General features: G+C 48.6%; 1 protein-coding gene across 3 annotated transcripts in view; it reads left to right on the top strand.

Moving 5' to 3' along the window:
- Positions 1 to 21,620, top strand: part of SH3PXD2A (SH3 and PX domains 2A) — a 242,582-nt gene that overhangs the window by 50,203 nt on the left and 170,759 nt on the right. For all 3 annotated transcript variants that reach the window (XM_047824949.1, XM_047824947.1, XM_047824948.1), the window contains exon 2: positions 3,704 to 3,784. In XM_047824949.1, the coding sequence (XP_047680905.1) occupies positions 3,704 to 3,784 (81 nt within the window). The remainder of the gene's footprint in view (positions 1 to 3,703; positions 3,785 to 21,620) is intronic.

The raw sequence follows: 21,620 nt of genomic DNA, 5'->3' as shown, positions 1-21,620 counted from the left end.
TGGGCAAGTTCTGTAGCTTCTCTGAACCTCGGCTTCCTCCTGTACAAACTGGAGATAGCAATGGTAGCTACCTCATAGATTAAATGAGCTAATGCCTATCAATGGTTTTGCTATGCTGGCATGAAGTAACCATTCCCTAAAAATGGTTTCTACCATTTGTTATATGAGATATGTGTTTATATATGATATAAAGCAAAGCATAACCCTATCATAATAATAGACGATAGTTTATTTTGGGTTTGTGAAGATAGGAATGGCCTTTCACTTTATGTTCGTTCTTAATCAGGATCACACAAAACATGTCATAAATATTCCATGTCACGGGAGCAACACTCACTATTTGCTTTGCTTTATGGCCCTCTCAGTTGCATTTTGGAACGAACCCTGCTCTGAACAAGGCTACCTCTGTAACAGAGCTCAGTGCGGGGGAGAAGGGACTGAGGATTCAGGGCTCATTTGCTTGGATGTTAACTGAGTACCAGACATAAAGCCCCATATCCCTGTGTGCAAAACCCTTGCTGTGGACCAAACATTTGTGTTTTCCCAAATTTGTACATCGAAGCCCTAATCCCCAGTGTGATATTTGAGGTGGGGCCTTTGGGAGGTGATAAGGTTTAGATGAGGATGTGAAGATGGAGTCCCAGGGGTGGGATTAGGGCCTTTGTAAGAAGAGAAAGAGACTAGAACCCCTTCTCTCCACCACGTAAGGATACGGCAACAAATTGACCATGTGCAAGTCAGGAAGTGGGTATCACCAGGAACCTTGATCTTGGACTTCCAGCCTCCAGAACTGTGAGAAATAAGTGTTTGTTGTGTAAGCCACTCAGTCCATGGTATTTTCTTATAGTAGCCCAAACAAACTAAGACAGCTCTGCTCCAGGCCTCTGGTGAATTCATCTACCCTGATGCCAAGGGATCTAAATTCTACTTCTCTTTGCTAACATTCTTTCCTTCTCATAATGGCTGAGACCCCTGGCTTCTCTGCCCATTTTGTTGTCACTGATGGAGTCTCCTCAGACCTACTGAATCAGAATCACTAGGCAGGTGCCCAGAATCTGAGTTTTTATGAAGCTTGCCAGGAGATTCTGATGGGTGCTCTGGCAAGGGACCCACAGCTGTGGACACAGCTGCTCAGTCTCCTCTGAGGGAGGAAGCAAGGTAGATGTCTCACTGTGTCTCCGTGCTGGCCCTTAACCCAAGAGAGGTCATAGCAGGCACTAGAGGGGAAGTTCAGCAGACTAGTCCTGAGGGGGTGAAGGGACTCTGCCTCTCACTGAGGCCTCCCTCAGGAGGGTGTGTCTTTGGTGTGGGTTCAGCAAAAGGGACAGAAATGGTAGGGACAGTAGGCCAGATTATGTGGCAGGGGACTTTCTCTTTCTCCAGCCAGGAGGCCTGCCCACCTCTTGGGCCAGTAGGCCTTCTAGAGTGGCCTGGGACAGCAGCCTTGGAGAGCCTAACTGAGCATTGGGAAGTGGGGAAGACATTAGGAATAGGGTCCTGAAACGCCTTCATTTCCGACAAGTTTAAAAATCTTACGTGCACTGACATCTCCCCTGCAAATCTGCCTCTCATCCAGAGGGTAGTTTGATTGTTCAGCGCAGCAAAATATTTTCTCCTTTTTTTTTTTTAATGTTTATTTTTGAGAGAGACAGAAACAGAGTGTGAATGGGGGAGAGACAGAGAGAGAGGGAGACACAGAATCCGAAGCAGGTTCCAGGCTCTGAGCTGTCTGCACAAAGCCTGACGTGGGGCTCAAACTCACTCACCGTGAGAACATGACCTGAGCCAAAGTCGGACGCTCAACTGACTGAGCCATTCAGGTGCTCCAATGCAGCAAAACGTTTTCTGAGCACCCGCTCTGGTCTGTGCCTGGCCCTGAGTTAAGGCGTAGGAATACTGGGATGAATTGCACATCTCTGAATTGCTTATGGTCACCTGAAGTGCTTTTCAGGGTGGGTTTTGAGAATCAACTACAGTAGAAGTGGTTTGTTAAAAGTACAGGTGCCAGGAGACAAAAGCAAAAATGAACTATTGGGACCTCATCAAGATAAAAAAACTTCTGCACAGCGAAGGAAACAGTCAACAAAACTAAAGGGCAACCTACAGAATGGGAGAAGGCATTTGCAAATGACATATTGGATTAGGGGCTAATGTCCAAAATCTATAAAGAACTTATCAAACTCAACACCCCAAAAATAAATAATCCAGTTAAGAAATGGGCAGAAGTCATGAACAGACATTTCTCCAAAGAAGACATACAAATGGCGAGCAGACACATGAAAAAATGCTCAACCTCACTCATCATCAGGGAAATACAAATCAAAACCACAATGAGATATCACCTCACACGTGTCAGAATGGCTAAAATTAACAACTCGGGACACAATAGATGTTGGTGAGGATGTGGAGAAAGGGGAACCCTTTTGCACTGCTGGTAGGAATGCAAACTGGTGCAGCCACTCTGGAAAATGGTGTGGAGGTTCCTCAAAAAGTTAAAAAGAGAACTACCCTATGACCCGGCAATTGCACTACTAGGTATTTATCTGAAGGAGACAGGAATGCTGATTCAAAGGGGCACATGCACCCCAGTGTTTATAGCAACACTATCAATAATAGCCAAATTATGAAAAGAGCCAAAGTGTCCATTGACTGATGAATGGATAAAGAAGATTATACAATGGAATATTACTCGGTGATGAAAAAGAATGAAATCTTGCCATTTGCAGCATGGATGGAACTAGAGTGTATCATGCTAAGCCAAATAAGCCAGTCAGAGAAAATATCATATGATTTCATTCATATGTGGAATTTAAGAAACAGAAAAAATGTGTAGGGAAAGGGACAGAAAAACAAAATAAGATAAAAAAAAGAGAGAGAGGCAAACCATAAACACTCTTAATGATAGAGAACAAACTAAGGGTTGCTGGAGGGGAGTTGGTGGGGGGATGAACTAAATGGGTGATGGGCATTAAGGATGGCATTTGTTGGGATGAGCACTGGGTGTTATATGTAAGTGATGAATCACTAAAGTCTACTCCTGAAATATTACCCTATATGTTAACTAACTTGAATTTAAATAAAATCTTGGGGAAAAAAAAGTATAGATGCCCAATTTTAACAAATGTACCACTCAAGTGGTGGGAGAGAGCAGGGAGTATATGGGAACTCTCTGTACTTTCTGCTCAATTTTGCTATGAATCTAAAACTGCTCTATAAAAATAAAGCCTTAAAAAAATTAAAATGTAGTTGCTTGAGTCCTAAAACCCCTGGTCTACTTATGCAGAATTTCAGAGAGTGGGGCCCCAGCATCTGCAATTTAGAAAGGCCTCTTACAGAATCTGATTCACTGTAAAGTTTGAGAACCAGTGGACATTTTTGACAACTCCAATTTTGTGTTTGTTTTATAAAATACATACAAATGAAATGAAGGAAATTAAAACCACTTGTAATCCTACTCTCCTAAGATAATCATCCTTAGTAGTTTATTGGATATCTTTCTAGGTGTGTGTGCGTGTGTGTGTGTGTATTTAAATAAACATGTGTAACATCTGTGTGGTACCTGACACTGTGCTAGGTCTTGGGGACAGAGATGAGAAGAATGGTCCTGGCCATGGTGCACCCACAGTCATGTTAAATGATGCCTGGTACAGCTTGAAGCTCAGCCTTAGTCACCCGCTCATTTGTGCTTACCTTTTCCCCACAGGTGTACATCATCAATGTGACCTGGTCCGACTCCACATCCCAGACCATCTACCGGAGGTACAGCAAGTTCTTTGACCTGCAGGTGAGTTGGTCTAAGTTTGGATGGTACCCAGTTCCAGCCACCGTGGCCTGAGTCTCTGCTGGGCTGGCCTCTGTCATGTCCTTACTCAGCTGGAGAACCCCTGTCAGAACTCTCAGGGTCAGCATCCAGGTCAGAACAGAGGGACAAATTAGGGAACCTCACCTGTCTAGCTGAGCTTGGCTCAGTCTTTAATGTCGCAGGCAGACACAGGTATTTGTTGGCTTCATCTGATGGTCTTAACAGTCAAGCTTTGTCGCCCTCCTTTGCCTGGGGGTTAGGAAACCAGGGTGGAGAGGCAGGAGGATGGCCGTGGGTGCTGTGTGCATGAGCAGACATGTGTCTATAAACATCCAGGGTGAGACACAAGCCACTACATCTTTGCAGGCAAAGAAAAGCAAACACACGGGAGAGACAGAAACAGAAAATAAGCAGTTTCTTGAACTACAGACACAAACTGGGCATACCACTGTGTCTGGCTAGCCGAATAAGGCTCTTGCTGCCATGTTTGTACATGTATATGATGTGTGTGACTCTCTAATATACACAGGGATGTCTGCACAGGGGGATGGTACTAGGGATCCCACAGCTCCACTGCAGACACCTCCCTTGATGCTACCTAATTTGGTTAGGCCTTTTTGAATTACAAGTGGTAGTTTTACACTCCTACTGGCTCACACTAAAAGGAGATTTGGTTGGAAGGGTATACCACAGAAGGTTGTGTAGTTGGCTAGGTGGTAAAGAGGGGAGTGAGGCAGTGGGCTCCAAGAACACCCAAAACTACAGCTGCTTTCTGTCTGTCTGCTCTCTGCTTCTCTCTGGGCACTGCCCTCAGATTTCTGAGGAACTTGGCTGTCAACAACTCCCGAATTTCATATCTTGTAGTTCCCAACACCTGAGAGACTGTCTCTGACTGAGTGTTTCAAGTTGAAAAATCCCAGGGAAGACTCGGATTGGCCTGATTTTGGCCACGTGCCCTCTCTGGACCAATCAGAGTGGCCCGGAGTAGAAGGTCACGTAGCACAGATGTGACCACTAGGGGGCCTATGCCTCTGTAACAGAGTCAGGCACCAGACAAGGCAGAATTAGTGTGAGTTGAACAGCAACCCTTCCAATACCAGGAAGGGAAAACTGAGAGTTTCTAGATTCTTCCTTAGGGCTATAAGCCTGGTGTAAGCCAATAAAAACACAAAGAAGAGACACCTACTTCTGGTCCTCACAACCAGGCTCTACTCGTTCATTTGCAGGCTTTGGTGGTGAGTCACCTTGGAGAGGCCAGGCCTGCATGTTTGCCCTTAAGTACCTGACTATCCCATTGTCCTTATCACTCTACCAACGAGATGAGTCAAAGGTGAGCCAGCTTCCTGTATTACAGTAAATCCTGTCTTAATCCGATAATATGGGATGGAAAGCCACTCCTTACTTTCCTGCCTCTTCTCCTCACCTCCCCCATTGCTGTCCAGTCTCCTTGGGTCCTTCTGGTATAAACTGGTGGGATTTGCTGATACCCCATCAATGGATGTAGTGTGCGGGACAGGAAATGATAAGTTAGTTGGGGAGAGGGAACCCTGAAAGGACTCATTGATGAGCCAGAGGGAGTCTCAGAGCCAACGGAAACTCTCAAATCAGAGCTTTTCTTCCCCCACCCTTCTGTTCTGTGCCCCCATCCCCTCCCTAGTTACAGAACCTCACAAGAAAGGAATGCTACTCCCCCTACTTCTTCCTTGCCTGGAGGGCTTATTTCCTGTGTGTTGGGAGGGGACGCACAGCATGGGTCAGCTTGTGTGATGCACTGGCTCTAGACGTGAGCATGGCCAGGCCTGTCCACGTGGGTCATCACTGCCTTGGAGATACAGTTTGGAAAGGGTCCTTCGGAATTTAACCTTTGAGCCAAGCATAACATCTTTGTGAACCCATTTTACAGAACTCATGACATGACTTTTAGTGGCATTCATTTTGGAAAGCCTTTCTTATTTATCAGGGTTGCTGATTTTAATATGGCGACTCCTGTAGAGGAAGAAAAATGGTAATGCTAACTCCATCTCTAGTCACTGGTGCCCTCGCAATTGGGCTTTCTAGTGAGAGAGTGGCTTCAAGCTTAGGCACTGGGGACACATTGCCTAGGACTGGTTACTGGCTCCACCACCTTGTAGCTCTGGAAACATTCCTTAACTTTTCTAGGTTCTCTTTCCCATCTGTGGAATGTAGATTTGAATAGTACCCACCCAGTAGGGTTGTTGTGAGGCTTAAATGAGCAAATTTATCCTTGGGAATGGACTATCTCAGGCACACACCGGGACAAGCAGCCCTGAGCAGGAGGCAGGCGGGGGGACACAGGAGCCAAACGACTTGTGTTTGGAGAGAGACAGTGTCTCTTTCATGTGACCCGTGGCATTAATGAGGAGTCCTCTGGTGGAGCATGGGGGAGCTGGCTCATTCGTGGCATTGTGGATGAGAGTCCACAGATAACCTGGTAACTGCCCATTCTACACTTACCTGAACCCTTAGGACTATACTGGGCTGGTCATTTATCTCCATCCACATTCACCTCTGTCCCCCACACCACCCATATGCCTTACTGACAGGCTATCTGCTACCCTTGAGGCCCTGGAGTAGGGTCACCAGATAAAATATGAGATGTCCAGTTAATTTTTTTAAATGTTTTTTTTAATGTTTTAATGTTTATTTATTTTTAACAGAGAGAGAAAGACAGAGCATGAGTGGGGGAGGGGCAGAGAGAGAGGGAGACACAGAATCCAAAGCAGGCTCCAGGCTCTGAGCTGTCAGCACAGAGCCTGAGGTGGGTCTCGAACTCACAGACCCCGAGATCATAACCTGAGCCGAAGTCGGATGCTCAACCGACTGAGCCACCCAGGCGCCCCTTTAATGTTTATTTACTTTTGACAGGAAGAGAGAGACAGAGCATGAGTGGGGTAGGGAGCAGAGAGAGAGGGAGACACAGAATCCGAAGCAGGCTCCAGGCTCTGAGCTGTCAGCACAGAGCCCGATGCGACACGGGGCTCAAACTTACAGACCGTGAGATCGTGACCTGAGCTGAAGTCGGACGCTCAACCAACTGAGCCACCCAAGCACTCCTCCAGTTAATTTTGAATTTCAGAGGAACAATACTTTTTTTTCACTGTAAGTGTGTCCCAAATATTGCATGGGATATACTTATACTAAAAAAGCAATTCATTGTTTATCTGAAATTCACATGTTGTTGTGTGTCCTATGTCTTCACTTGCTTAATCTAACAGCCTTACCCTGACTGTAAATGGTGAGGATGGAAGAATAAAGATGAATAAGCCAGGCTGGCTCAGGGTAAGAGTGGATGGGCCTGTGTTACGCCCTCCTACATATTTGCACTTCTTCAGGATGGAAGTGGCACAAGCTGAGGAATGCTAAGTTGAGAAGGACAAGGTCCCTTCCTTCCAGAAGTCTGGTGGGGAAAGCAGACTTTTAGGCAGTGAAGTCTACTGGAAATGAAATAAACACTTGATTGAGGGACAAGCAGCATGTTATGGATGGAGAGAAAAGAAAGAGCACTCCTCTTGGGAGGAGGGAACAAAACCTATATGGTTTGATTGGGACAGCAGTCTCGAGTGATATAGCCCCATACCCCCACAACCGTTTGTGGGTATTTGGTTGTTTTTTGAAAATTATAGTTATTGGGGTAAAGTATGTCCCTAATTTCTTTGTAAATTTGTTTATTCATTAAACATGCCTGCCTCCTATCCATCCGTCCATCATCCATCCATCCATCATCCATCCATCTAATCTATCCAATCTAAGTGCCTATCTTCTATGTCCCAGGAAGTATGCTGGGCTCTGGGGATTTATTGATGAGCAAAAGCAAAATAAATATATATTTTATAAATATATATATAAATGTATATATATATAATATATATATATATTATATATATATAATTTCATACTATTTCAAATGCTACAAAGAGAAGTACCATAGAGATACTACAGGGAAACATACTCTGGGATCAAAGCAGGCATCCCTGAAGAAGTAAGTGGAAACTGACAGATCAAGGAGTTATTTTATCTTATTTTGAAGATCAGAGATTTTTTCTGCTTCTAATGAAAGACAAAGACTGTCTCCCCAGACAAAGGCATGAATGTACATATATAATTCTAATGACCTTTTTTGGTCATTCATACCCCCCTGATATCCTTCCAAGGGTATCAGGATAAGACCCTCTACTCTGCCCCAAACCCTCTCCTCTCCTCATATCTTCTGCCTTCAGCCTTCAGCCCCAGTGGTTCTGCCTCCACACACCAGGGGCTGTGCACTGAATGTGGCCCCTCTTCCTGCCCCCGGGAAGCACCGGGTATGGAGCCCTTCACCTGTGCTGTTCACTGTGGTAGCCACTAGCCACACATGGCTATTTACATTTACATTTACATTTAAATTAATTAAAAAGTTTGAAATTAAATTTAATTAATTTTTAAATTTTTTTTTAACATGTATTTATTTTTGAGACAGAGAGAGACAGAGAGAGAGAGAGACAGAGGCAGAGAAAGGGCACAAGTAGGGGAGGGGCAGAGAGAGAGGGAGACACAGAATCTGAAGCAGGTTCTGTCAGCACAGAGCCCGACGTGGGGCTCCAGCTCATGAACCATGAGATCATGACCTGAGCCGAAGTCAGATAATCAACCAACTGAGCCACCCAGACGCCCTTTGTTTAATTCATTTTTAAGAATCAAATTAGATTTACTTTATTGGTCATACTTGCTATATTCTTCTTTTATATAAAGTTTATTTAATTTTGAGAGAGAGAGAAAGCAAGCATGCATGCATGTGTGAGAGGGCAAGGGGCAGAGAGAGTGAGAAAGAGACAGAGAGAGGGAATGAAAATGAATCTCAAGCAGGCTCCCTGGTGAGCACAGAGCCCACCCTTTGAAATCATGACCTGAGCCAAAATCAAGTCGCATGCTTAACCAACTGAGCCACCCAGGTGCCCCATACTTGCTTATATTCTAAGTGTTCAATAGTCATAGTGGCTAGTGGCTACATATTGAGCAGATACAGAGAATTTCTATCATGACAGAAGTGTCTTTTGGAATATGCTGTTTTAGACCATCTGGGGCACACAACAGGCTTGACTGGGTTTTCTGCCTACCCCAGAGGGCTCTGCCACCCTCCCAGCCCCTCCTCAGCTGCCTTCTAAAATCTTTAGGGCCCCGGCAGGAAGAAGGAGACTATGTTCTACCATGATTTGCTTGATCAATAGAGCAATTCAATTCAACAGCTATTCCAAACACTTCTGGAAACCACGTCAGTTGCTAGAGAGGGCTTCTAAGGGCATTTCAGATGTTAAGTTGGGAGTAGGGAGAAGAGAGGCTCTTGGTCTCCAAGTAGAAATTGATTTCTTCTAAAAATAATCCACCACTCAGCCTATCTGCCCAGGAAAAGGGACCTGTCCCAGAGGGAGCTGCCTGGGACAAGGCCTGATGTTGAGGCCTGTTTGGCTCTAAAGGGCTTGGATTACTTGGAGGTGCAGCTAAGGGGAGAAGGAGGACAGTAAAGGGCCGCAGATGCTCTTAAGTTGCCTTCTCATTGGCACTAGATCACACTTCCAGCCTCTGTAAAGTTCCTTGCACAACTCCTTCACTGTTAAGTATCCCCCCCACCGAGGAAGGACCGGAAGACTCTCTGAAGCCCCGGCTCCACTGAAGGTTGTTTCACAATCTGACCTACAAGGCGGTGGGCAACAGTAATTGCTCTGCAAACATTGGCTCCGTGCTGCTGCTGGTCCTTTAGTCTGAACTCCGGCCAGTGAGTGCAGAGGGTCAATATTTGATGAGAGGCCGGAGAGGCCCTTAGGCTTCCCCCACACTGCTTGGAAGATGGAGGTAAGAAGGTTCTTTAGGTATGCTCATTTGCTCTGGTGGATTTAACGTGTTTTGAAGAGCTTTAATCTCTCTTCCTTATTCATCTCTCTAGACTTTCCACCCACTTACCCCACCCAGGGTCACACTCACTTTCTAGCTTTCAAATAGCCAGGCTAATGTTGAGCAAACAAAACTATAATCCCCAAATCATTCATTACTGGACTTGGAACGTGTGTTGGGGGCGGGGGGGCATGTTCTGAGGTAATTTGTGGTGCATTATTGGATCACTGCATTTTTAGAATGAGAATTCTATTCCAGGTCCCTCACTTTGCAGGTAAACATCTGTGTTCATCTTTCTATTTATTAGATTTATAGTTTGGTTTAGGTTTTGTTTAGTTCAGCTTAGTTTAGTGTAGGTTATAGTTTGATGTTCAGAGCAGGCCTCTGCCGAGGTCAAAGTAAGGTGGTCCTGATGTGTGCCAGGAACCAAGCTGAGGGTAGGAAAGGGGAGGGAGGAAGTGTCTCTCCTGCGGGCTCTGTCTTTTAATCATCAAGGCAAGCTCTGTGTTGTTTGAGATCATTGACCCTACACTAAAGGCAAGGCGGCCCAAGCCTGGGGAGATAACACGCCAAGTTCTAAGAACAGTTTCATTCCAAGGATTACAGACTTCCATTGCCTGGCATGGCAGTACAAGTCCCAGCTGTGTGGTGAGCTGTGGGTCATTGTGATTGCTCACACACCCTGGACAGAGGAGAACATCGGCCATGACTGATGTCAGTCCCCAGTCCCAGGAAGGCACAGAGAGCCTCACGTTGTTTGCCGTGGTGACAGTGGGAAACATGGCACAGAGGGCTGCTAAGTAAACTGTGGTATTCTCATACCACGTTGTACAACAGTCAAAACAAATGAGATTGATCTCAGTTCTATGGATGAATAAGCAAGAAATGTTAATGAATGACCACTGCAGATTTCAAACAGTACAGTATGGTAGCAATTATGCAAAAGCAACAGCAAGACATATCTTTTGCAAGTACATATACAGCCTAAGTATATAAATATGTTTTAAAGATCTGGAAGGATGCACTCCAAATTGATAATAAAGTTATCTCTGGAAGAGGGTTGGGGCTTCAATGACAAGAGGATCTTGGTCAAAGGGGAAACTTAGCCTTATTTGTAATGTTTTACTTTATATAAAAAAAGAATGTATTCATGTATTATTTACAACGTTAATATTTAATAATTGAAAGGATACCTATGGGAGGATTGGGAAAAGGGGGAAGTCTAAAATAAAATATGTCTCTCGTGGTCATTATACTATAACGTGATAGAAAACACACAGGTTAAAAAAAAATAGACACTGAGAGCTTATCTACCAAGAGAAGGAAAATGACAATAATTATTAAAATCACATTATGTCATATTTCCTGAACCATCCTTCTAAATCATCCCTATGGAATGGAACTGGTTAGAACCCATTACATCAAACCCCAGGGACCTGTCCAAATTATCTTATCAAACTGGAATCTTGTATTCAAACATTGCTCAAAACACATGAACTGTGTATTGGGGCAAGAAGTACTGGGTGGTGATCCTTGTCACGACCAAAAACACTAAGAGCTGCATGGTTGTGGGTGCAAGGATTATGGGCAGGTACTCCAGGGCCAGGGTGACTGGGGTCCAAGACCAGCTCCAGCCCTCATTGTTAGCGATATACTGTTAGTATATAACCTTTGGTTAGTTCTTTAACCTCTCTGCACCCCGGTTTTCTCATCTGTATAATGGGGATAACAAAAATACCTGCCTCATGGGGTAATACTAAGAATGAAATGAGATAATCCGTGTAAAGAACACCCATACACTAGCCATGAGCATTGAGACTCTGGATGGGGAAGCTGAAAGCTCACTAGTTAGACCCTCAGAAACATAACTCTGAGAGAAAATAGGTAGAGATGCCCATGCCATCTGCAGGCAGATGTCTCTTCCTGTGCCCCATCAATACAGGCTCCACTCTCACCACGTGGTGCAGCCTGCCTCCAGACAGGAGAGTCAGGTGGCAGTGTTAAGCATTTCCTAGATAAAGCTTTTCACCTCCAAAGAGTGATTACCAATGCTCTTTCTCTCCCAGCAACACTATTAGGAAAACAAGTAATTATTGGTCACTGTTTTTCCTTGCTCTTGGAAAGACACATCTTTTGGATCCCTGATGGAGCACAGGGGGATTCCAGGGGAACCCTGTGGGGATTCCAGTAACCTTTGGGAATTCTATGGCTGGCTTCCCTCCCCTCAGGGAGTTGGCTCCTGCTTTAACTACTGCCTTTCATCTTGCCCCTGTGGCCTGAGGGTGAACTCCAGCTTCCTCTCTCTCTTGATTTCTCTTCTGGCAGGCTCTGCTGTTTGCAGGGGTGGGATTAGGGGAGTGCTGGGGGTATCTGTTCCCTGGGGAATGTTGGGAGAGGAGGGCCTGGGGAAATGTTACCTGGAGGCCAGCTCAGGATAGAAAGCTGTTTACCTACCACTGGGTTGGAGTCCTGGGGTTACTTGGTACCCTGCCAGTGCCCCCTTCTTGTGCAGTTTCCCTAACCCTGTGGTTTTAGGAATAATCATGTGCACGGAGGCCTCACAGGTCTAGAGCAGATGAAGAGAGGTGGAGGGGAGAGGTGGTGGCCTTGGGGCAGAGTCATGGTGGGTGGGGAATGGTGGGAGACAGCCTCACACATCTTCTATGTGTAAAGGGAAATAAGAAGAGAGAGCTTGGGCTCTGCTGGAACCTGCCATCAGGAGAACTTTCCAGCTGGATACAAATAGAAGAGGGGAGTTTATCTGACCCTCTGCAACAGCCCAGAGTTGCAGGATACTCACCATGCTGTAGGTATGCTTGGAAAACTAATCTCTTCTTGTACTGATGAGTACTGCATCTGCGAGCACCGTGTTTGGTATCTGCATACACTTGCAAAGGTGCTCCTAGCAAATGATGTATAAGTGATCCAGGCACATGCCTCCTAGGATGCTCAGTGGACATAGGCCCTCTCAGATGAGACCCTCTCTTGTGAGTGCACCACGAAGCCAGGAGCCATCTCAGTCTGCCCTTTGCTGATCATTCATACTCCCGCTGTGCCCTGGTGGGATTTTCACCCAGTGGGGAAGCTCCTTTGTAGACATGGAGAAAATTGTAAGAAAAGCTGGAATGTCTTCTGGGTGTTAAATCTAGGCATTGTTTCCTTGTCTCTCACTTTCTGGGTGAAGTCTTGTGACTATGGGTGGATGGAGAGTTTAGGAGGCGGCCTGCTCCCCCAGTAACTGTCCTGCAGGACTGATGAGAATGTCTCTTTCAAGGAGAGAAATCAGCTGTGTGCAAATATCAGAATATGGGAGGTACACACTCGGCAACCAGTGTTAACCATGTCTGCTGGGGAATTAGGGGCAGAATTGTGGTTTATAACTAGAAGGCCCTCGGAGATCACCTACCAGGATGATACATGTCTGGCACTCATGCTGCCACTTTCCAGCCTCATGCCCACGGCAGACATCATTGATTGGTCATGGCATGTTCCCATCCTTTGCCCATGGCAGTCATTGCTCATCGACCATGAGCCCAGACATGGTCTCAGAGTCCTTCTAAAAATAAACCAAAACCAGATACCTTCAGGAAGAGACTACCTGTCCATTGGCAAAGGCACCTTGAGTGAAAATTATTGGCTACCCTCTGATGTAGTCCTTTTCCTAAACAGATGAGGAAAGAGACCCCAGCAGGGGAAGTGACTTACCCAAATTATAAGGGCATTAAGTGACAGCAGGACTAGAACTCAGGTACCCTAGCTTCTAGGTCATTCTAGCCTCTATCCAGAAGTCCTCTTTCAGTTTTTGGCTGAGGGGGGCAGGAACGTGCTGTTGCATCACCAAGAAATCGCCCGGAGTGAGAGGGGTCATTCACTCTCCCGGGGACAAGATGCATGTGCAGAGAGCCGAAGACTTCTCTTGAACTCCCAGAACAGTCAGACGGCAGACCTGCCTTCACAGGGTCGGCTGCGTCCTGGTGGAGCCCAGCCCACACGTCCCGCCCACCTCCTCCTACCTCTGTCGGATAACACACCCCGGTTCTGCCAGAGGCAGCATCTGAGTCAGGCTACACCGTCTGCGTGAACGCTTGGAGCCGCGCACCCTGTTTTCCTAGCAGAAGGTGTCACGTCAGGGTGTGTTCGGGTGGTACTTCAGGAAGGCCCTGAGTGTAGATGCTGCCTATGTCACCTCCTTCTCCTCTGGCCTCAGGCCTGAAGGTCTGACCTAGAAAACTCGGCTCTGCCCCCACCGGGACCCCCTGTATCCCCTTCGGATAAGCAGCAGGAAAGCTGGCTGGAGAGTGGGTGGGGGACAGTGTCCCCCTCCAAACTGGAGAATGAAGGGAAGGAAGGTCTTTGGTGGTGGCCAGGTGAGTGTCCTGTGAGTGTGGATGTGTGTGCCTGGAGCCTTCAGCTGTGACCAAGTCTCTCCCTTCCCTCAGGAGAGAATTTCAAGTTAATCCTGGCACCTTTGGCAGAGTGCCAGCTACATTCCCGGCACTGGGCTTGGTACAGGGGACCCCCACGGGGAAATGTCAACGTCATCCTGGGCAGAAAACCCAGGCCCACAGCTTTGGCCTAACCCGGAGCCGCCAGCTGGTGGAATAATCGGGGTAGGGCAGAAGGCACGGAATGAGTGAGCAACCCAGAGTATAGAGCACTGCCATCAGGCCTGCACACACTTAGGCACCCTGGCAGGCTGGTCAAAGTGCCTTCCGGAGCTGGGCTGGAGGCCTTGGCATACTTACACCCCTTCGCCCCATGGTAACAGTTGGTTTTGCTCTTGACTGGTGTGGAACTAGGCATGTAGGACAGCCAGGGGGAGCTGTCGGAGCCTGGGTTATGGGCTTGTTTGAGGGAAGACTGTTTTTCTCCTTCAGCTGGGTGACCCAGGGGTGCCAGCTGCAGTGACCCCCCCCGCCTCCATCAGCTCCCTGCCGCCCTGGCTGGACCTCAGCCCCCCAAGTGATCTTAGGGGCTGTGATTCCTGCATCTCAGGGATGTTCCCTCAGACCAGGCCATTGTAGGAGTTGCTGGAGAATCAACACTGTTTCCTTTGTATCCTCAATTTAGCTGGAGCTAAGGAAAAAAGGGTTTTAGATTCTTCAGAGACCTCCACAGTTGGGTGACATCAGGCTCTCCAAAAGAGCCTGTGGGATTCTTTTCTTTTTTTTTTTTTTAATGTTTATTTATTTTTGAGAGAGAATGCACAAGCAGGGGAGGGGCAGAGAGAGAGAGAGGACAGGCTGTGCTGACAGAAGCAAGCCGATGCAGGACTCAAACTCACAGAACCATGAGATTATGACCTGTGTCAAAGTTGGATGCTCAACCAACTGAACCACTCAGGTGCCCCGCACTTGTGGGATTCTTGATGCCAAATTCCTCGCTCTCCCAGTGGGGCAGTTTCTCATGGTGATGGAAAGCTGAAGCTTTGCTATCAGACAGATTTAACGTGGGTGTGCACACAGGCCCCACCTCTTACCAGCCCGGTGATCCCACAAAATAACCTAGCCTCTGAGACTCTGCCTTCTCATCTGCCGAATGGCTCTCAGTGCAGAAGCTACCTCAGAGAAATGAGATTTCCAGGAGATGAGGTCCAGGAAGCCTTCCCCACGGAGTCTGGAGCAACTACAGAGAATTGTCGGGATGGTGGTCGTTCCTGATGTTGCCTCTGGCCCCTGTGGAGGAGGGCAGGAGCTCCATGGACCCATGTCTGTCCAACCTGGACTAGGGGAACATCCTCTCAGCCACAGAAGGGTCTTGGGCACCTCTAAGCTGCGGCAAATGAATGCTGTAGGGCTGGCCAGTTGACGGCCCTAAATGCCAGCCTGCGTTGGGCTCCATCTGCTAATTAGGGAGCATTTATCTGGTGCCCAGCAGAACACGGTGGCCAGTTCAGCCACGCTGGAGTCTGAGCTCAGGGCTGGCGGTGGGCTGGGGTGGAGACTAGGAATAGGGTGGGTGCGGTGGGGCGGGTGTCCCTAGGGCTAAATGGACCACATTCGGGTATACCTTAAGGGAAAAAAAAAAATAGAACAGGAACAGGAGGTTGCATATGGGCTGGAGTTAAGATGTGCGCAGACAGGGTGGTTCTGGCATGCGACAAGCGGCCATTCTTCCTACTGAGACAGTGCTGGCTGTCTCCTGAGGACATCTCTGGTGAAGGTCAGCCTCTCTGGCTCCTCCAGGGGATGGGCTCCATTCTTTGTCGTGGAACCTTGTGAGGAGGAGCCCCAGTAGGAGGGTGGGGGGAAACTCCTCTGTGTGTGCCCCTTGGGGTGCTGGACCATGCACGCTCCTGCTTCCATCCTGCAGTGACTGGGGCCAAGACAGGGAGACAGACCACGAGATCTACCCAATGTAGAAGGACTCAAAACCGAGATTCTGTCCATCAATGTATATCTTTCTGGTGCAGCTGGGACACTTCAGGCCAGTTTGGAATACCTGGGTTTCTTGGATGTGTAGTTGAGAGCTAAGGTGGATGGAGGTAGAGCCGTAGAACCACCGTCTCTGCAGGTGAGGGAGCCAGGATGCAGACTGGGCAGTCTGGCCGGACTCCACCTGCTGAACCCCTTCTGTCCACTGCCACTTGTAACTTTGATGCGGCCCCTACATGGGCCAGAGCACCGCAGAGCCGGCCTAGGAGGTCCTGGCACCTTGGAGAGGAGAGGGGTCCTTTCCCACCTTGTCAGGAAGGCTTCGGCTACCAAGCAGGTGGGCTTAGGCTGGCCACTGGAGGGAGTGCTGCCCTGACCCTCTGCCCTGCCTGGGGAGGGAGGGTTTAGGCTGAGCAGAGAGAGAGAGAGAGAGAGAAATTGTCAGTTTCTGTGCAGATATTCATTTCCTTCTCTCTGCTCTTGAGTCCTGGATTCTTCCTGTGGTGTTCCCTTCATCTCTCTCTTTCCCCAGTTTCTCTATTTATCTCTCTCCCTCCAAGGGTCTCTGAGTCTGTGCCTATGTCTTGCTTGGCATGGCTCCGTTCATCCCTGTGGCCTTTCCCAAGAATCTTTTCTGGAGGCATTTTCTCTTACTCTGGTATGTATTTGTCAGTCTCGGGGTCTCTCTGATCAGTATCTCCCCCTCCACGTTGTCGTCACATCCTGAGCAGGAGTCTGGGAGAAGGGCAGGGCGGGACCTGACCCTGGTCTGTATGGGGGTCGCTGACTGCAAGGAGCCAGGGGCTTGACAAGTCTGTACCCTTGAAGCAAAAGCCCATTGGGGGAGGGAGGCTCCTTCCCCTTTCCAAGGGAGTGTGGGGCCTCATAATTGACCTTTTCCCTGGCATTCCTTTTGGAATCAGGTGACAGTCTTGGTACCCTGGTGGGAGGCCGCTCTGCCTCCGGAGGACACCCTTCATGCCATCCATTGGCACTCCCCACTCCCAGAAGAGGCGTGACTGCAGTCTCCCTTCCCTGGGCCTGCTGTGCCCAGACCCCATGGCCGCAGGTGGCCAGAGGTGTCTCAGCCCTCACCCAAGCTTCCCTAGAGAGTGGGGCCCAGGGTTCTGTGGATAGGGCTGGGGATGTGGAGGAAGGAGCCTCAGGCTGGCTCTTCCCCTTCTCGTCCAGGGGGACGGAGGGTCCCCTGGGTCTCATCTGTCTGTTCCATCACCTAGTCCCTCCCCACCCCATGCTTGCTGTTCCTCTAAGGCCATACCTGCCCTGATGCTGTCCCCTCTAGAAATAGCTGGGCAGAACAGGGAGCAGCCCTTATACAGTCAAGTTGGTCCCCAGATATCTCACCAGCTGTCAGTGATCTGGGTAAGGTAGAGCCTTGACATAGGCCTGGGCCAGGGCTTTGCTCTCCCTTGAGCATCTTCTGTCTGTGAGGGCTGTCCTGTGGTCCAAGTCTCTGTCATCACTTAGGGGTAGGTGAGAGGTGAGCACCTGTTATGGACAAGTCACTGATAAAGGGTGGGGCTGTCTATGAGCCGGCCCATAGGCTGCCCTGCAAGGCGTCTCCAATTATAAGTCACATGTATGCTCGGCCCTCAGCATATAATGAGCCCGGCTCCTATCTAGACCCCTCCCTCCCCACATTCTACCCCTGCACCCCTCTCCTTCCTTCTTCCTCCTCTCTTTCTCTGCCTCACCTTCCCCCCATGCCATCTTCTTGGCCCTCAGCCAAGCCCTCTTGATTCCTCACCTACATCCATGGTGTTCTTACCAGGAGTCCCAGCGCTCCAGTCTGGTCCTTCCAGCTGCTTCTGGAAGCCAGTGCACTGAAGCCAGTTGGCTTTTCTGTTCTGTTGTTTATTTTTAGTTATGAAATTGTTTAATCCTACAGAAAATAAGATAACATAGCAGAGGACCTACCTCCCAGATTTAACAAATGTTTGAGTTTTACATTTGCTTGATACTTTTTTTTTTAATTGCGGTATAATTGACATCACATACTTTCAAAAAGAAAGATAATGGTGTGGATAGAGGAGGTGCCTGATAAATGCTAGCTTCCCTTCATCCTGTCTTGGGTTCTGCTGAGGTAGGTCCAGGAGACAGGCTGGCTTTCGGCAGACTGAGAAGGTGGTCCAGGCAGGGAGATAGGCATGAGCAAAGGTGTGGAGAGGCAGGACTGCCTCGGGCTCGGGTGAAGGTCCGGGAGATTCCCGCTTCTGTGGAGGGAGAGCCCAGCAGGGAGGCAGGGCCTGCGCACAGGGGCCTGGCCGTCCTCAAGCAGCCAGCCCCTTCTCTCCTTGCACTTCCCTCTGCACCTTGTGTTAGGTGGGCACCTGCCACGTTTATGAGGTCTCCGGGAGGAAGTCATCCCCGGGGGCAGCAGCCGGGGCTGCCGCCTGGACAAGGAACCTACAGCTGGGAGCCAGGGTGAGCTGGAGGACACCCCGCTCTGTGGAGACTTTTTCCTCCTGCGTTTCCTGGTTCCCTGACGGAGTTGGAGCTCTCCCCGCAGGAAAGCCTCGTTAACCAGAGCTGGCTGCAGAGCCTGGGGAACCCGAGGCCGGCCCTGCTTGCTTGCTTCACTGCATGGGCTGCTTTACCGGGCTCCCCCTAGCAACTGTGCCCCCGTTTTCATTTTTGCTCTGGGGATTTTTCTCTTTTCCCATCTGGGCTCCACCTTGTCCTCCCCTTCCGCAGTGTGAAGGGACATCAGGAAGCCCTTGGCCTAAGGAGAAGTTACAAGAAAAGACTCCTATGGCCTGAATGGCCAACCTCAGTGACCGGGGAGGAAGCCGTCAGGGCAGGGGATGCCGCGTCAGCCCTTGAGGCCATCAGGCTGGGTGGGGAACTTGGACTGCCCAGGTCAGCTGTTAGGAATGCCTGAGCTACCAAAGGGATTCAAACCCAGTTGGGGTCACCCCAAACCTGGCCAGACATGTCCCATATCTAACCCAAGAGTACGTTGGTGCATCCTGTGTGACCTCTCTCAAAGTGCAGCTGGGCTCTGCCCCCTTCCCCTCTGTCTGTTCTGTCTCCATCTGAGTCCAGCCCTGTCACCCCTGCCCAGGACACGTGGACAACTAACCTGGCTTCCTCAGGGGTCTTCCCACTCTCACTCTTGTCTTCCTACCAATAGAGTGATCCTTTTAAAACATAAATTAGATCACATCACACCTCTGTTTATAACCTTCTGAAAGTCTCCCTTTCTTTTGGGAATTAACTCCCAACTCCTTACCCCTGCCCCCAGGCCCTGGGTCGTGGGCCCCCGTCTGTCCTTCCAGACTTGTCCCCTGAACCCTGCTTTGCTGGCTCTAGCTCACTACTCACCCACTTGCTCCTGGGACACCAAGCACAGTGTTGCCTTGGGGCCTTTGCCTTTGCCATTGCCGTTGCCATTGCCTCTGGCTGGAAACTCTTCCCCCAGATCTTCAGGCAGCTGACTCCTGGGCACTCTGGCCTCAACTCACATGACACCTCTAGAAAGGCCTTCCTTGACCACTTCCTCAGACAGCCTGCCAGTCCTGTCACATTGTCACATTCTCTTGTCTTCAGGACACGTATCACAAGGTGTCATTATCTTGTTTGACTCTCTGTCTACTCATTTACTATCTCTTCCCCACTAGAGTGTGAGCTTTGAGAGAGCAGGACCTTGCCAGCTCGTTAGCTTGTTTTCCTTGGGCCCAGGACAGTGCCTGACACATAGCAGGTATTCAGGAAATTGTTGTTGAATAAATACATGAATGCGTGGCAAGCTGGTGCTGAGTTTTGGGAATGGGGTGCCAGGCCTGCACCTCCCTTCTAAAGGCCAGCTCTATGGTTTAGCTCCCATTCCTTCTCCTGTGTGTCTATCTTTGCGTATAGGCTGGGCTTGCTGTGGGAACACTGCTCAAGTTTGGCTGGAATGCTTATAGCAAAGAACAGCGAGGGCTTTCCAATGTTAACCTGCACACAGACTACTTAGATGTTGTTGCAATGCAGATTCTGATTCAGTAGGCCTGCCTGGGGCTTGAGATTTTGCGTTTGCACCAAGCTCTCAGGCGACAGTAGGGTTGGTTTCTAGATCACACCTTGAGTAGTGAGGGCACAGAGCGTTGGAAGGATACATTTGAAGTCCTTATCTTTCTTTTTCTTCCTTTCTGTCCAAATGTGGTCTTTCTCCCATTTGGTCTCAGCCTTTGTGACCACGTGGGAATTTGGCCTGGGGCATTGGGGCTCTGTATGAGGAACACTGTTCCGGCACTTGCCAGAAGCTGCCAAGGGTGGTGTGGGCTGCCACAGAGGTGGTTTATTCGCATCCTTGGAAATGTTCCTGTGAGCTTAAAGGTCACGTGTCAGGGGTATAGATGCCTGTGTGGGGAGGAGAAGGCCCCTCCCTGCAATTCATCTTTGTGTCTCTGTGTGCCTTCTACAAACCTGTGGAACTAGGATCTCAAGTTGGGGCTCATTCACCTGTGGTGACTTTTATAGGTCATCTAGCAAACCTTCAATCCCCACCCTTGTTAGGCCACCCTTCCTTAGTGCTTGGCATTCTAAATACTGTGTGTGTGATTTGGTGGATAGGGTAGGGGGAAGCAGGGGTGACAACTTGGCTTTGGGAGTAGTTCATTCATATAGGGGATGTGATGCTTGACTTGATTGGGTGGCAGGGGGGCGGTTCTGCATTTCATATTAAGTCTTCCCTCTTTCAGTCTGGTTCACTGGACCGTGACTGAACTCCTTTGTATTAGTTAGGACAGGCTAATGCTGTGTAACAAGCTCTCAGTGACTCGTTAAAATAGAGGGTTTTTTCCTGCTCATGTCATAGACCCACACAGGTTCCTGGATGGCTGTGTTCCAGGTAGTCATTCAGGGACCCAGACTCTTGCATCTGGGGATTCCACCCACCGTGGATCTCTGTATCCAGTCAGCAGGGGAGGGAAGAGAGAATGTGGAAAATTATAGGGATATTTTATGTGCTGTTGGAGAGGACGCACATCATCCCTGCCCATATTCCATTGGTCAGAATTCAGTCACATGACTATACCTCTCAGCAAGGGAGGCTGGGAAATGTGTGCCCAGCTATTAGATACTATGATGGAAAGTGAGCATTTCAAGGAACAGTTTTTTACAAGAAGCATACAAGCTTTTGAAAGGAGGCAGGTATATCAACAAATAATCACAATATAGTGGTAAGTACAGTTCTAGAAGTATGACTAAACTACGGAGGCAATCTAGAGGAGGGGGTAAATGAAGGATAAGCCTGTGCAAAGGCCTCAGAGATGTTGACAGCAAGAGATCACATGGGGTGAGGCATTCTGTGCAAAGGCCCAGAACAGCATGGATGCGGAACGGCATCTTATGTCCGGGGAAGATTGCAAGCAGGCCATGCAGTGTATGCAGTGTGTGGGGATGTACAGTGGTAGCAGGGCATATAATTTGAGAGGTCAGTTCGAGCAGAGGTTATGAATAGGTGTGTGTTCCTGGGAGGCAGAGAGCCAACAAATGGCCTGAAGCCAGAGATAAAACCATGGGAAGGGAGATGATAGCAGTGTTGGGAGATG

The sequence above is a fragment of the Prionailurus viverrinus genome, chromosome D2 (assembly GCF_022837055.1).
Source record: "Prionailurus viverrinus isolate Anna chromosome D2, UM_Priviv_1.0, whole genome shotgun sequence".
Classification (NCBI taxonomy): Eukaryota; Metazoa; Chordata; class Mammalia; order Carnivora; family Felidae; genus Prionailurus; species Prionailurus viverrinus.
This window is presented reverse-complemented; position numbering and strand designations above follow the sequence as displayed.